The 15,613-nt window shown below is 40.9% G+C and overlaps 1 protein-coding gene across 21 annotated transcripts in view; it reads right to left on the minus strand.

Moving 5' to 3' along the window:
• The window catches only part of shank3a (SH3 and multiple ankyrin repeat domains 3a), a 222,846-nt gene that overhangs the window by 100,539 nt on the left and 106,694 nt on the right, over nucleotides 1–15,613 (minus strand). Inside the window, exon 1 of one of the 21 annotated variants that reach the window (XM_058074741.1) lies at nucleotides 15,294–15,606. The exons of 18 other annotated variants lie outside the window; for them this stretch is intronic. In XM_058074741.1, the coding sequence (XP_057930724.1) occupies nucleotides 15,294–15,428 (135 nt within the window). In that variant the 5' untranslated portion in view covers nucleotides 15,429–15,606. Of the gene's footprint in view, nucleotides 1–10,627; nucleotides 15,246–15,293; nucleotides 15,607–15,613 lie in introns of those variants that run through there. 2 more of the 21 variants (XM_058074746.1, XM_058074742.1) reach the window with 2 other exon arrangements.

Below are 15,613 nucleotides of genomic sequence, written 5' to 3' on the forward strand. Positions count from 1 at the left end.
CCAGTTAATAAACAAAAAATGGTAACAAAAGTGAATTATTCTCTACATTTTCTTGTTATTCTCTTGGGCAACCTGTATTAACATGAAAAAAACTTCCAAAAGAGTCAATGTCTCACCAGCCATGAACCTCACGTCACCCACACACGTCATTGGTGACGTGTGATTGAAAGTGCATGCAGAAATGTGCTGTAAAATAAGTACAAATGATCTGTGCTATAAGAAATGACGTCAACAAAAATGGGCTTGACATCCAGAAACAGATGTATAGCAGACACACAACAACAAACTAAAATGTGATGACACTGAGTCAGCAGTTTCTTAAACATGCATCACAAGAACCAATCTGTGCTGTCTGAGTCGTAAAAGCATGCATCACGAAGAACAACCCAAAAACAAAGCAAGGGACAGTGGAGAAGGCCGAGTTGTCACTGAAACTGCACATCACTTAGAAACAGTAAAGCGAGAGAGCAGATTTATGAGCCGGAGCGTTATTATTATTGTTGTTATTAAGACATCAGTCCCTCTGTGTGGCATGTGAGGACGGCTACTGCATTACAATAGTTTGTATTTATTCAATTGGGTTGTTACATAAGGAACAATTGTGAGAGAGCATTGATGAATGGCTTAATAATGGCTAAGGATTTGTGCAACTAAATGAGATACAATCATTGAAGTTTGTCATTGAACAAATAAAACAATATATAAAACATCATATTCAATAATACTAAACAACAATCATGCATATGTAATATTAAAGCAGTACAAGTAAACAAAATAAATAACCATTGAAAAGCCTTTGGAACCTGAATGCTGTTTACCAGTGGGAAATCAATGACTAACACAGGAAGTTGAGTCCACTAACACGGAAATTGGCGTCAATCGCTCCATAAGGCCTGGGAGTTGATTGAGCTGATGGCTCAGGCACATGAAGTGTACATGTGCTGGTAAAAAAAAACAAAAAAAAACAAATGTAGCTTGAGGGAAATGCAATACTGTATTACACATGCTGATGTTTTTGAAGGACAAATCAATGTTTTATTACCAGGCTTCAACAATGTACTGTGTGCTCTCACTACAAGTAGTCTCTGGTGTGTAAAGATCTCTAACTTAAAGGGGACCTAAATTAAGTATTTCTATACTGCCTCATATTAACTCACTAGCAAGATCTCATAGTGTATAGACTGGTCATATATTTCATCTCATTTCATTCATTTTCTACCGCTTTTTCCTCACGAGGGACGCGGGGGGTGCTGGAGCCTATCCCAGCTGTCTTTGGGCAAGAGGCGGGGTACACCCTGGACTGGTCGGCAGCCAATCACAGGGCACATATAGACAAACAACCATTCACACTCACATTCATACCTATGGACAATTTGGAGTCGCCAATTAACCTAGCATGTTTTTGGAATGTGGGAGGAAACTGGAGTACCCGGAGAAAACCCACGCATGCACGGAGATAACATGCAAACTCCACACAGAGATGACCGAGGGTGGAATCGAACCCTGGTCCTCCTAGCTGTGAGGTCTGCGCGCTAACCACTCGCATATTGTCTGCAAACTGTATTGTATATAAAATTGTTGATTTGTTAATACTTGGGTTGTTTATATTGTTTATTTTTCTATATTGTGTATTTTGTACTGCTTAACTGATTCTGTACTCTTGCTGCTGTGCAATGCAAATTTCCCCACTGAGGGCCGAATAAAGACCTTCCTCTCCCCTTAAAATCTTATCTTATCTTATGCTTTTTCCACTTTTTTGACCGATAATGTAATTAGAATGTTGAGCTTTGAGCATTTGTAAGTCAGCGCTGAAAGAAGTTACGGATGGTTCAAAACGTTCTGTTTCAAAGGCCTGGTAAAATGGCCCCTTTGTGATGTCACAGAGGGGCGGACTTCCTTATATTGTTCATAGTTAGGAAGCAATTTGGGCATAAGGAAATACAGGTTTAGGAATAGGTGCAGATTCTGCAAAGTCTAAAAGGTTTTCTGTGCGGGTTATTGTGTGTAGCTGCTCTATAGGAGTCCACAACTCAATACAAAGAATCGAAAAATGAGGTATAGGTCTTCTTTAATAAAATGCATGCACAACATCTCTACAAGCTTCTGATGCTCCTGGAGTCCCGACACTCCTGGGGCCCACATCAGCGTCCGATGCACCAACTGCCCACTCCACACCGTCTCAAGCTCCCAATGCCACCAGTGTCCCGTCATCTTGATCCTCCAATGCCTCTGGCACCGGCGCCACATCAGCTAAATCGTCCAATGCCCCCAGTGCCGAAGCCATGTTCTCTCAATCCTCTGATGCCCTTGGTGTGAGCACCACATCATCCAACTTCCAACTCCTGTGTCAGCTCCTTGTCAACCCCCAAGCCCTCCAATCCCTGCTCCACGCCAGTTCAAGGCCAAGCTTCCTCCTATCTCGGCACTACGTCTTAGGCCACCACCTGTACCGACTGGGCCATCAGAGCGAGAGGAACCTTTTACCCTCCTCCAAGCCTCCCTCCACCTGCCCTGGGTTCGTTTTTCAGCAGTGTGGGATGTCTGGAATACGCTCCTTTGGGGCTGAGGATGTGAAACTGTGGAAGCACAGTTTCCTGTGGTTCCTGTCCCGGCTCCTGCTCCTCCTCTGTGCCAGGCTGATGCCAAGTCACCTCCTGCTTCGCCTCCTTGCCAGACTGACAAGAATTTGCATCCTGCTCCGCGTCTTTACCAGGGCAAGAACAAGCCACTTCCTGCTTCTCATTCACATCACGCTGAGGACAAGTCACTTCCTGCTTCTACTTAACGCTGGGTCGAGTTGCCTCCTGCTTCTGTTCCACGTCGGGCTGAGGACAACCCGCTGTATCTCGCCGTCACCCACATGCCAGCTGCTGCCTTTAGTTCATGTCCCGGCTCGCTCCACGTGCCAGGTGCTGCCCCTCCAGTTCCTGTCCAAGCTCAGCCTACACTGCAGCCGCCTCTAGTTTCTGTCCCATGGCCGTCCGCCAGAAGGCTCCTGCTGGCTCTGCCTGGATTGGTGTCTCCTGCCGTCTCTGTGGGGCATGCTGTCCCGGCTGTCCCTCAAAATGTTTGATCTTTTTACAATTAAAGACAAGGTATAGCACAACTCACCTTTGCATTATGGCTTTTAAGGCTTCATAACTTAAAGCAGGGGTCTCAAACACGCGGCCCGCGGGCCAAATGTGGCCCGCAGGACACTAGTTTGAGGCCCCCGCCTTGATATGAAAGTCTAATGTTAGTGCGGCCCGCGCAAGTTTGATATGGATGCTGTATGGTATCATGTACCCAGAAAAAAATATTACGTTTGATTAATGTTCATGTTAAAGGTTAAATAACTGTTAATAGTTATCCTCCCTATCCGTGTGGAAGTGGTAAGTTTTTGGCTATTTAAGTTTAAAGGAAATAACTTTAAGGCTCCCGTTTAGGTCGCTAGCTCTCTAGTTTGCGAGTTAGCATGTGTCTCAAGACCCTGCAGTTGCGCAATATGTTGTAAATACAAAAAGTATAAATGTGACTATAGTCGTGTTTTGTCATGTCTACAGGGCTCTAATAATGCTTTGTTGATTTTAATCTGAAAAAAATAATTTGTCTACCCACCAACTATATGTGGTTTCTTAAGTTTTTATTATTTTTTATAATTTTATTATTATTATTATTATTATATTTATTTATTACTGATTGATTGATTTTCTTTATTCTTGATTTGTTTATTTATTTTTCATCTTATTTTGTGCAGAAAAATAAAAATTAAGATATTTGAGAACAGTGGAATGTTTTATCAGAGCTTTTGTTGTAGAAAATCGGAACCAGAGCACTGAAAAAGTTTGTATATTTTTCTGTTTTTAATAAATGCGTTTTTTTTTTTTTTTTGAAAACCTGATGCGGCCCAGCCTTGCCCAGACCCTAGCTCCAGTGGCCCCCAGGTAAATTGAGTTTGAGACCCCTGACTTAAAGTATTACTTGAAACATTCCCTGTACAATTAATACAGATTTGATCACGGCAACAGTTTGACACTGGACCAGACTACAGTTTCTCCATTTGCATCATTTTCTGTGGGAGAAATTAGATTTATTTAACAATAAGAAAAACAACCACTTCAGTGATGGTGATCTCAGAAAGAAGTTGCACACACTTGTTCTTTCGTTGAAGTGGTAATAATGTGTACAAGTAATTGCATGGGTCAATGAGGGACAAGGCAGGAGATCTCAACAACAAAAAAAAAAACACTCAACGGCCTCTAAATTATGAAATATAACTCAGAACACGTGCCTCATCTTACATGTACATATCTCCTTGCATCAGCTGTGTTGTGTTCTGGTCTTGTTATGTTCTATATAGAGTGAATAATAATAATAACATAATTACCATCCAGCCACTAAAGAGAAGAAAGCAGATGACTCTTCACTTGCACCTTTTCAGTGGGGCTGGCTTTGATAGTTTATTTTTGGCCCTGCAATATCAGTTGCACAGATGGCTGCTAAAGGTTCGGCACACATTTCTAGTAAGAAACAAACAAAAAAAAACATATTAACAAAATCGCAGCCCCTCTTTTCAGCTTGGATGCATCCTAATAACCACGCCGCGTCATGCAAATATGATGGATTTTTTCGAGTCATACATGATGCTGAATGCCACAAATGACAGAATGCAGCTGATACACCTTCCACTGTCCTCTGCAGAAATTTGCCTCCTTCCCCCCCGCCCCTCGGCTTTTGATGCAAGTACTTTGAAAGAAGTTCAATAGCCGCTGTGCGTTCATGTGTGACACATGTACATATGCTATGTGTGTCAGACACTTTGGCTGGCCTATATTTACACTCATTAGCATGCCGCCACATGGCCTCTGGTGCCTCACAGCTGGCCACCATGGTTGAGTAGTCATCACAAAGCTCACCAACTTGATGCTTATTGGTAGGGATGCATACTGAAACCAATGTGGGAGGAAACCGGAGTACCCGGAGAAAACCCACGCATGCACGGGGAGAACATGCAAACTCCACACAGAGATGGCCGAGGGTGGAATTGAACCCTGGTCTCCTAGCTGTGAGAAGATTACAACATCGTATTCTTAAATTCTTCGTCACTCTCCACACCAGCAACATAACACTTCCTCTTTATCCACCAATCAAACACTGGAATTCTGAACATCAACATTCCAACATGGGCAGGTTGTTACACTTAATTATGAAATTAATGTTCCAGTAGCAGCAACAATGTACGTATGCAGTATAGAAGACCGTGGCAATAGCTGCACAGCACATATAGTATACGGGGGAGTAAACCAGCAGTTTGTGTAGATTTCTTTTATCTGTACGCATCACCTAACACCATAAACAGGCTTTTACTCAATGAAAACATTTCTCTTGCGTATAGGATTAACAAGCAAACCACATTCTAATGGTCATGTAACATCAATTGTGTATCAGTTATCAATTTCTGCTTGAATGTATGCACTCAAAAGTAGTGTGAAATCTTTTGAAATGTTTTTATGCACATTTCCTGTGTTATGTATCTATGTTGGTTTTGCTGTGATAATTTTGACTTTTTGTTTGAATTGATCAATTTATTATTTCATTTATATTATTGAAGTTTTTACATGACTATTCTGTTCAACTTGCATGTCACAAAATTTTTTTGGGACAAAATGTTCCCTTTTGTCAGTTACTAGTTTGGATATTGTTTAAAAACTACCAATTTGGTACCGGTATTGGGAAATATGTACACGATAACCCTATTTATTGGCAGGGATCATATACTTGGCTATTGTGAGTCCACTGGAAAACACATAATGCACGAGCACAAAAGAATGACAACTCAAGCAGGAGGAGGGCCACCATGCATCAGGATGCATGAGACAGACTAAACATTTCAAAAGAAGCTTGGGATTTGAATATGCGCCCATGAATACACAAAGCCCGGCTGTCAGCACCAACAAGAATTCAGACTGAATTTCTGGAAGGTTAACATGACAATGGTTAAGTTTCATCTATGGGAGAAATCACTGAAAATGCTACAATATGAATGTGAAGCCAGTAGTTGGTGATGTCAACTTGTAAAGCGACACGATCAGTGTTCCTCTGCTCCTGGTCTAATTCCATCTTTTGACTACGCTGTGCTTGTGTATGTATGCAAATTTATGGGCTGGATTATGGAAGTAACGCAACTCTGCCGGTTGCTATAGTAATGCAGTAAATGTGCACTTTAAATTTACATGGTACATCACTGTTGCTTTGGTTTCGACATACTTGCGTTTTTTGATTAAATGAGATTACATTAAAACACTAAAACAACAACAGCATGTTACGAAAATGGCTATTTTTTATTGTTAACATGAGAATTATTGCAACATTCATTCATACCGCTTATCCTCACGAAGGTCGCGGGGGGTGGTGGAGCCCACTCCGGCTGTCTTTGTGCGAGAGGCGGGGTACACCCTGGACTGGTCGCCAGCCAATCACAGGGCACATATAGACAAACAACCATTCACACTCACATTCATACCTATGGACAATTTGGAGTCGCCAATTAACCTAGCATGTTTTTGGAATGTGGGTGGAAACCGGAGTACCCGGAGAAAACCCACGCATGCACATGGAGAACATGCACACTCCACACAGAGATGGCCGAGGGTGGAATTGAACTCGGGTCTCCTAGCTGTGAGGCCTGCATGCTAACCATTCGTCCACCATGCAGCCTTATTGTAACATTCATTCATTCATTTTCTACTGCTTTTCCTCATGAGGGTTGCGGGGGTGCTGGAGCCTATCCCAGCTGTCTTTGGGCGAGAGGCGGAGTACACTTGACTGGTGGCCAGCCAATCACAGCTTATTGTAACATATATTTAAAAAAAAATCTGTATTCATATAAGTAGGGATGTTCCGATCAGGATTTTATGCTGCCAATACAGATAATCCATGAGTGAAATCGGCCGATATCGATCACATGCATGCAGTATAAATGTTGAAATGTACTACTGGAAACTACTACTTAAAAACTCAGAAACGCAGATGCAGCCGAGTCCCTCTTCTCTGCCCGGGAAGGAGATACAATATCAGTGTGATGCACAAAATGTAATTATATGGTGTTTAACTCTTGTTGTATACATGCCCCATACGTGAGGAGAATACTTGCCCTATCTACACGTTGTGGCTGCAGCAGTCGGTGTCACATATTGAAGGAGAAAAGTGCCTCTTCTCGTTGCACTAACACCACCACAAACATGCCCCCCAGTGCAAAGTGTTCCTGACTGTCTTCCTGCGCTTTCTTGATAGTCACTTTCATGAAGGCTGAATAGAGAATGGACGGACATTAACCCTCCATGTCTCCTGCAGGGACACAACATTTTCAGCAAAAACATCACACAGAATTTGATTATGCTATTGTATGATAATGTATTGTATATTGTCTATTTAATACATGTGTCATTAGTCAATCTACATAACAAGTGCATTACTTACTATAGTATACAGCAAGCAGTGTGAAAGGCACATTTTTATGCACAAAATAAGCAGAGGAGTGATTGTAACTTAACCTTCTCACTACTTCTCACACTTTCTGCAAATAGATGTTTTTAATATAAGGTTGCTATTACAATTGTGCCTCTTCCGGGCTCACCATCAAAGATTTTTCCATCCTTCTTGCAGCACTTAGACAACATAGTCAAATAGCGTAACCAGTTCTATTTGTAATTTTTTTGTATAATTTATGGGTTTAAAAGTATGGCAGCCGAGAATCAGGCACTGTAGTTCCATTAATAATGTAACATGTGGTATGGCATAGACACAGGAAAAGAGGGGCACACGTGAAGTACAGTAATAGATGACATCGCCTGTACAGTTAATAAAGGTTGTTTTTTTTTTTTTTAAATGGGGATAGTTTGACAATTTCTATTTCGAGTATTTCCTATGGGGGAAATTGTTTCTAAATGAACAAATGTGAGGTTGATCAACCTCCTGGAATGTAATTGTAGTTAGAATGACGTCTTAGCGGTTAATGTAGCACAAGAAGGCAGACTGTGCGGTAAATAGTGCATTTAGTGGAGCTGTCCAATAAGAGTGATATTAATTACACAGTTAATGTGTGTGTTTAGAGTTCCCATAAGACACACACAGACGTTTTATTCTGCCTGTTCCCTCTCTGTGTGTGGTGTGTATTGCATGTTTTTCGCTTCAGATAGCAAGTCCTCCATAATCTCCAGTATCCATATCTAACAGGATTATATTGTAATGCTCTCAGCTACAAAAAAGACTAATATACTCTATGCCAGCTCATGGATTTAATCCAAAAGAAATAGGATTTACACTGACAAAATCTTTAACCTTTATAATACATATATGGCCAAAACAAATATTCTGCCATTTCCACCACTATAAGCTAAAGTGACGCCTCGTACAAAAGTACTGGAGGCTTGAGTATGACATTTATAGCCTTCATTCACACACACACACACACACAGACACAGATTCATAATTTAGCACACTAAAGATGAACACATTGAATATATCATTCATGAGAGGAGAAAGACAACATTCCCCAATGTAAAAAAAAAAAACGGTGATGGTGTTACTATAGCAACAGCATCATCAGAATACACATGTTACTGTATGTTGCTGTATAACTTGCAATGAAATATGATACATTTATGACGAAACAACAGAAAGACAATGTGCATGAAGAAGCATTGATTAAAATCAAAATCTGAATTAATCCTAAACTATAGCAACTGCTATTATATTAAGTGATGTTATTCTGTTGTTAAGATTTGTGCATCAATACACTGACTAAAAATGTAACCATTTAATTGCTTCTTTGAATGTTGATCATCCTTAAGTAAGGGTGCCAGTTTAGACCAGGGGTTTACACCACCAGAGGCTAATGAAAATTATTTTTTTTTTGTAAGAAGGCTTAATCATTTTTTAAGAAATATATATTTCAAGACAAAGATTTGTTTTATTATTAGTATCTGTTAGGAAAGATCACTTCCTTCACTGCATTCTTATTTTGGAATGCTGCACTTCCTGCTGAGAGTAAGACGCAGTCGCTTTTCCCCAGTGTAACTGTGTACAGATGTTTGCAACTGCAATTAGTTGGGTTTATAAGCTCAGCGTCTTCACAGGGACGGTGCTGGTAAATAGATGAAAAATGGTGCACAATTTCATATTCATGAATGCTTTCCTACAAATAGTAGGAGTATCATGAGATGAAACAAGGCACGGCATTTGGTCTAAGAGAGCGACACCAGATTGTAACATTACTTTTAATAGAAAAATGAAAAACAATTTTAAAATGTATGTATAATGTATGTAATTTAATCTACTAATTTGTCCCCGCAAATCAACATTTAGAAGTCGCTCATTTCTGTGGCTGCATTCACGCCCCTCCCTTCACTCCCTCATCCAATCCCAAACATCCAATCACTGTTAGTATGCAAATGAGCCAGCACGCAACATGGACTATGTAGAAACAGAGAACGTGACCCATTACACAACTAATAATTAACAATAACTAAAACCAAAGATTAATATAACGTTGGTTGTTAAAATCTGGCTGTAGGATATATTTTTTACTGTTCATTTTTTCTCAATGAGAATGAGGAGGAGATACCAAGATTTGGTGATGACATAGCATAAATGCAGGTGTATCACAAGTCCGATGCCTGGATTAGCCTGCTGCTGTGTTTAATGTGACTGTCAGGAACAGAGGTGGTCTACATGGTGATGTGCCTTGTGGCCTCTGATGCGCAGTCCAGTGGGCCCTGCGCATTTAAAGGCAATGACAGGCATTCATTTGATTGGTCAAGATTACACTTAGCTTTGTTAAACTCTCTCACGCCTTCTCTCCTTCCTTTTTGCCACTTGCGGTGGTGGGAGCGATGGAGGCGTGGGTGCGCTCCGCTGCACCAGACTGTGCTGTCTCAAATCAGTCTAATTACACAGCTTGACCAACAATATTGTTTGGCTTTTGTAACAAACCTCTGTGAGTAAGGTTGCGGGATAAAATTGGAAAAAATAGGCGTGCAAAACTTTGTTGTGTGATTTAAAATATATGTCTCTTCAACGTAATCATATTTTATTGATGGTGCGTAGTATTAACAACCAGCGGTTCGAGTGGCACTTTTGTGCAAGCTCCTCGCAGTTTGGTCACATTAAGGGGGAACCGCCACTGTAGCTACGAAGCTTAATATCCAAAGTGAAACTAACTTCACCACAGAACAACTCGGACATGTCTGCAAAAAACAGCAGAGTGGCAGTCAATCCCAATGCTGAAGATCAGTTTGGGACATCCCCATTATTAAACATTTTAATCTTTTAAACTGACCAAAAAGAAAAGAAGATATCCCAATACAATGTGAAAACACCTTTAATTATCTCACATTAAAACTAATTTAATTCCTCCTCGTCTTTTCCTTAAGAAAATGCACCCAATTCAACGACTAAATATGAAGGCAAGACAATCATGCCAAAATTCACTATTGTGACACTAAACGGACGGCAAAAGCAAACTTCTAGCAAGAAGTTAAGGACACTGCAAAACCGAAACCAAAAGGCACACGAAACACAGAACTGAACACCACAATGAGGCTAACACGTACAGTGAATGATTACATAACTAAACTTAGTGTCCAACCTCAATAGATCTGCTCCTTGCAGCTCCCTCTGAACGCAGCATCACGAGTCCTCCAGAGGAATTTTTTTTAAAAGGTGGCTAAATTGTGTAAAATATTGTTTTTTCTGTATTGTTCTTGATGAGCCAGGGGCTGGTCTAGTATTAGCCGGCTCTGCTGTGTTGATTAAAGGGCCACAAAAAAGCACAGAGCCTCTTCTATTTACCACTCAGCACCACACTCACAAACACACCCAGCTTCAGCTTTCTGTATTGTATGTGAACCCAAACCCTCCCCACTCTCTCACCACCACCCCAAAAACACATTCTGCTCTTCTCTCTCAACTAATTCCACCCACCCGAATGGCTACAATGGCAGCATGTTTGTTTTGCATTGCTTTGTTGCTCATTGCCGTTCGTGACAATTCAGATCAGGCTAATGCACCCACAGAGAACATAAACACCCATCCATCCATTTTCTATGTCTCTCATCCTAACTCGGGACGCATATATGCTGGAGACTATTCCAGCTGTATTCGGGCGAGAAGCGGGGTACACCCTGGACTGATGGCCAGCCAATCACAGGGCACATATAGACAAACAACAATTCACACTCACATTCATACCTATGGACAATTTGGAGTTGCCAATTAACCTAGCATGTTTTTGGAATGTGGGAGGAAATTGGAGTACCCAGAAAAACCCACGCATGTACAGGGAGAACATGCCACATGGCAGAGGGTGAAATCGAACTCGGTTCTCCTAGCTGTGTGGCCTGCGTGCCAACAACTTCCTGTACCTGTAGCTGCCGTGCAGCTACAGGTACATTTTGTTTGGACATATTTAATGAAAACAAAAAATAGATAAATAGAATAGACTTTAATTCAATAGCTGATATATTTAACTATGTACGTAACTATCTAATTCCCATAGTTATCTTGATAATAACCAAAATCACTTGACTTCTTACATGAACACCTATAGCATTGTATGGCCAAAAAATGAAACACATATGTATACATACACACACACACACACACACACACACACAAGGTGCATGATACATAAAAATCACAGTGCGGTTCGGTAGGTTTGTGTTACGGTTTGATATGTAATAATACGAATATAAAAATACATGTAAATGATGGCATTTTGGTGGTGCATTCTTAGTAAATATTACAAATAAATAAATATTACATTGCATTTTGTTTGTAATATCAAATAAGTTCATGAAATAATTAATGCTATATTTTGTACAGTACTATTGATATAAATGTATTCAATGTGAGTCACCTTGACCGAAATCATAAATTCACATTTCAGTGTTCACTTTAAGGGAGAGTTTTATAATTTATTTATTTTTTTTAGGTATGCACTGCTATTCACCACTAAAATCTACAATATTATAAAGCTTAAAACGTGCATTCAAAAGTTATGATCCCAAAAGCAAGCATATTGCAATACAATTGTCAAAAAAACTGATATGGTCAAATGATTTTTGGAACTTTGTCAACATTTAAGTGAGTTAAAAAAACAACTATTGTTTCCCAACATAAAATATGACAACTGACCTCTCTTTTGTTCGAATGCATTAGAATGTGTGCAATAGGGGTGAGGAGAATGCATGCTGTCATCAGAATCAACAGAAAGAGACGGCTGAATCAGGACCAGTCAGGTGCTTTCACTATCACACACACACACACATGCACATAACTGCAGGACAATGGCAGAAAATAGAGCAACTTTTTATTTGGCTATCTTTGGAACACTTCTAAAATCTGGAATCTCAACAAGAGCGAAAGACCTGCTTTTTTTGATTAATAGTGTAATGCATATTAGCACAGTTTCAAGGACTGAATGAGTTCATTTGCTCAACAAACAGAAAAAAGAGAACAACATCAGGCACAGCAGCATCCGCAATACAATGGCTACAAATCTATGATCCGCTATATTTGGACCTTGGCTAGAAACGGGCCCATGTGCTACAGTGACGTAGGGGCCAGAGAACACAAGAGGACCGACTACAAACTCCCGTCTGAAAGAAAAGCTATGTGTGTAGTCTATTTATTCAGACTGATGATTATTAGAACTCCATTGTGCTTTGTGCCTGTGGCGTCCTATTCTACAGCCATCTATTCATACTTCCTGACCCAGAATGATAAAAGTCTCATGCAAGTGGGCTGTTGCACCACACCCGAGGGCAAGAGCTTTACAATATGAATAATGTGAGATGAAGTTAGGCAACAATGCAAAGTGTCTTTCAGGCCCGGACATCAAGTCTAATACCAGGTCACTCATAGATGGATGGATGGATGGATGGATGGATGAGGGAAGCGATGCATGCACGCATTGGATGATGTATCAGTGAATCAATGCATGAATCGATGCATGCATGGATTAATTTAACTTCCTCTACACATGATTGAGTTAGGGCACACTCACAGTGGGACATCCCCTCGCCTGCATTGACACTGCTCAGCATTCAGCAGGTAATTACACAACGTTGTATGACTGTAGCCTTCCTGACTTTGTGGCTTATTTTAATCATTATGGTTGCTTCTATTGTACAAGATGCAGATTGTTAATACTAACTCGCTAAGAATATGATGCATCCACATCAATTTCTTTACCAATTGCGTTACTCCAGAGCAGAAGCTATCTCGGAGTAATTTGTCTTCATACTAAACCTATAAGTGAATTAAAAACGAGGTGTAAATTCCAGACTACTGAATATAAGCGGCACCCACCAAATTTAAAGAAAAACATTTGTGTACACATGTAGGCTGCACTTGTATATAAAAAGAAGGTCTATGTTGTAACACAGGATATTCATTCATTCATTCATTCATTCATTTTCCACCACTTTTTCCTCACGAGGGTCGCGGGGGGTGCTGGAGCCTATCCCAGCTGTCTTCGGGAGAAAGGCGGGGTACACCCTGGACTGGTCGCCAGCCAATCACAGGGCACATATAGACAAACAACCATTCACACTCACATTCATACCTATGGACAATTTGGAGTCACTAATTAACCTAGCATGTTTTTGGAATGTGGGAGGAAACCAGAGTACCCGGAGAAAACCCACGCATGCACGGGGAGAACATGCAAACTCCACACAGAGATGGCCGAGGGTGGAATTGAACCCTGGTCTCCTAGCTGTGAGGTCTGCACGCTAACCACTCGACCGCCGTGCCGCCTAACACAGGATATTTATACAGAAAAACACACTATAAACCTTGCAATCCTACCTCCACTTGGTGTTCCCAGTGGCACTCGTTAGCATCAACGATTGAAGCACGTTTCATAGGTGTTACAGCTTCCGCGGTAAAGCAATCCAAGCAGAAGCTGTCGTAACATTTCATTTGTAGTAAGATTTGCCATATCTAAACACGGCTGCCGCATAAGACTTCAAAACGTGATATTAGTATCCGGAAATTCACTACTTCCTGATTCTGCACTCCAGGCATCATGGGAAACTTAGTTCTTCCATAAATTAGCAACGTCAAAATTTGAGACACAGGGTTCAAAGTGTGAAAAAAAGTAGCATGCGTCCTATAGTCTGGAATTAATGCTAACTTCGACTCTCTTGACTCTCGCCAATCAGGACACGTCACATTCATGGATGCTTGTAAATGACTAAACTCTTCCACATTAAGTAAGCATAACTACCAGGTGGCATAACCAAGCAGTGTAGTGGTCTTATTACTGAGATGTTAGTGCTTTGGCTTTTATTTTCTATTACTGTTTCATGTAATTCTGTTTTAATTCTATATATTACGTCCTGAAAAAGTAATAAACATGTTTAAAATGTTTTAAAATGAGAACAATGTGTAAGTTAACCAGCGCCACACAGCAGATTGTGTTCTACTTTAGAATTTCCACTGCACTGCGCCTTGGCATCATAATTAACTTATATTGGATTTAAAAAACAAAAGAATCGCCTTTATGTTGTGGATGTGGCTGGGGTATACTGTATCATTAAGCGCCTCAGGTCTTATTTTACATATGGCCTGATTTTGGTGCATAGTGTACAAACAAATCATTTTTCTTTCTCGAGAAAGCGCTCCCACACACATATATGCACACTCACAACTTGTGCTCAGTATAAATGGTCACAACACTTTTCTGGTCAGAAATAATAGTGTAATATACAGTAAATATAGATGTGATGAAGTGATTTTAGACAAAACTGAAGAATACAATGTGATATGTTTATGCACTTTTGTCTCTTGTCCTCCTTTTGTTGCAAACATTTCATCATAAGCAGGTCCTATCGAGAATTGAACACTTCCAAGAGTCCTACCAAAGACTTGACAATGGCACCCTCACGCTACCATACACATGCCAACACGTGTGCCACCAGTGCCCAAACAACCACATAGAATCCGGACGCCAAATGTCTACACTTGTTATTAACGCGCTAGACAAATCCACACTGATCCACAGCCGTGGTTAGTGAGTGAACCAGCCGAGGTACATTAGCATTCCGACAGGGTTTCAGACAAGACTGCACCAACTCCTTGCACAGCCAACGTGCAGCAGAGCATAACAACAGAAGGAAAGCAGAGTAGAGAGAGAGGAAGCAGCTTGACAGGTAGAAGGGACGCTTGGAGAGTTTCGGTGACAGAAAGTAGAAAGACAAAAATAAGAGATTATCAACAGCCAAAGATGATGAGAGCGACTGGGCTACCTTACTATTGAGTCTGGCCTTCCTGGCTTCTTGAGTTTTTCTTTCCCTTTTTTCTGCCGCTTGTCTTCTGCCCAGAGCGGAACCCATTTCACACATGGACACACTCTCCGTCACACACGCACTCCCGCAGGTCATCTATGGTCCGAATGCCAGAACATCATCCACATGGCCATGTCCGCTCTCCTTTTCCTCTTCTTCCACAGACCTGTTCCTACCCCCCTTGTCTCTCTTCCTACCGCTCTCTCACTGGGCTTGTCAAAGTAGCACATGGACATTCACATGGTCTCACACACACACACACACACACACACACACACACA

The sequence above is a fragment of the Doryrhamphus excisus genome, chromosome 6 (genome assembly GCF_030265055.1).
Source record: "Doryrhamphus excisus isolate RoL2022-K1 chromosome 6, RoL_Dexc_1.0, whole genome shotgun sequence".
Classification (NCBI taxonomy): domain Eukaryota; kingdom Metazoa; phylum Chordata; class Actinopteri; order Syngnathiformes; family Syngnathidae; genus Doryrhamphus; species Doryrhamphus excisus.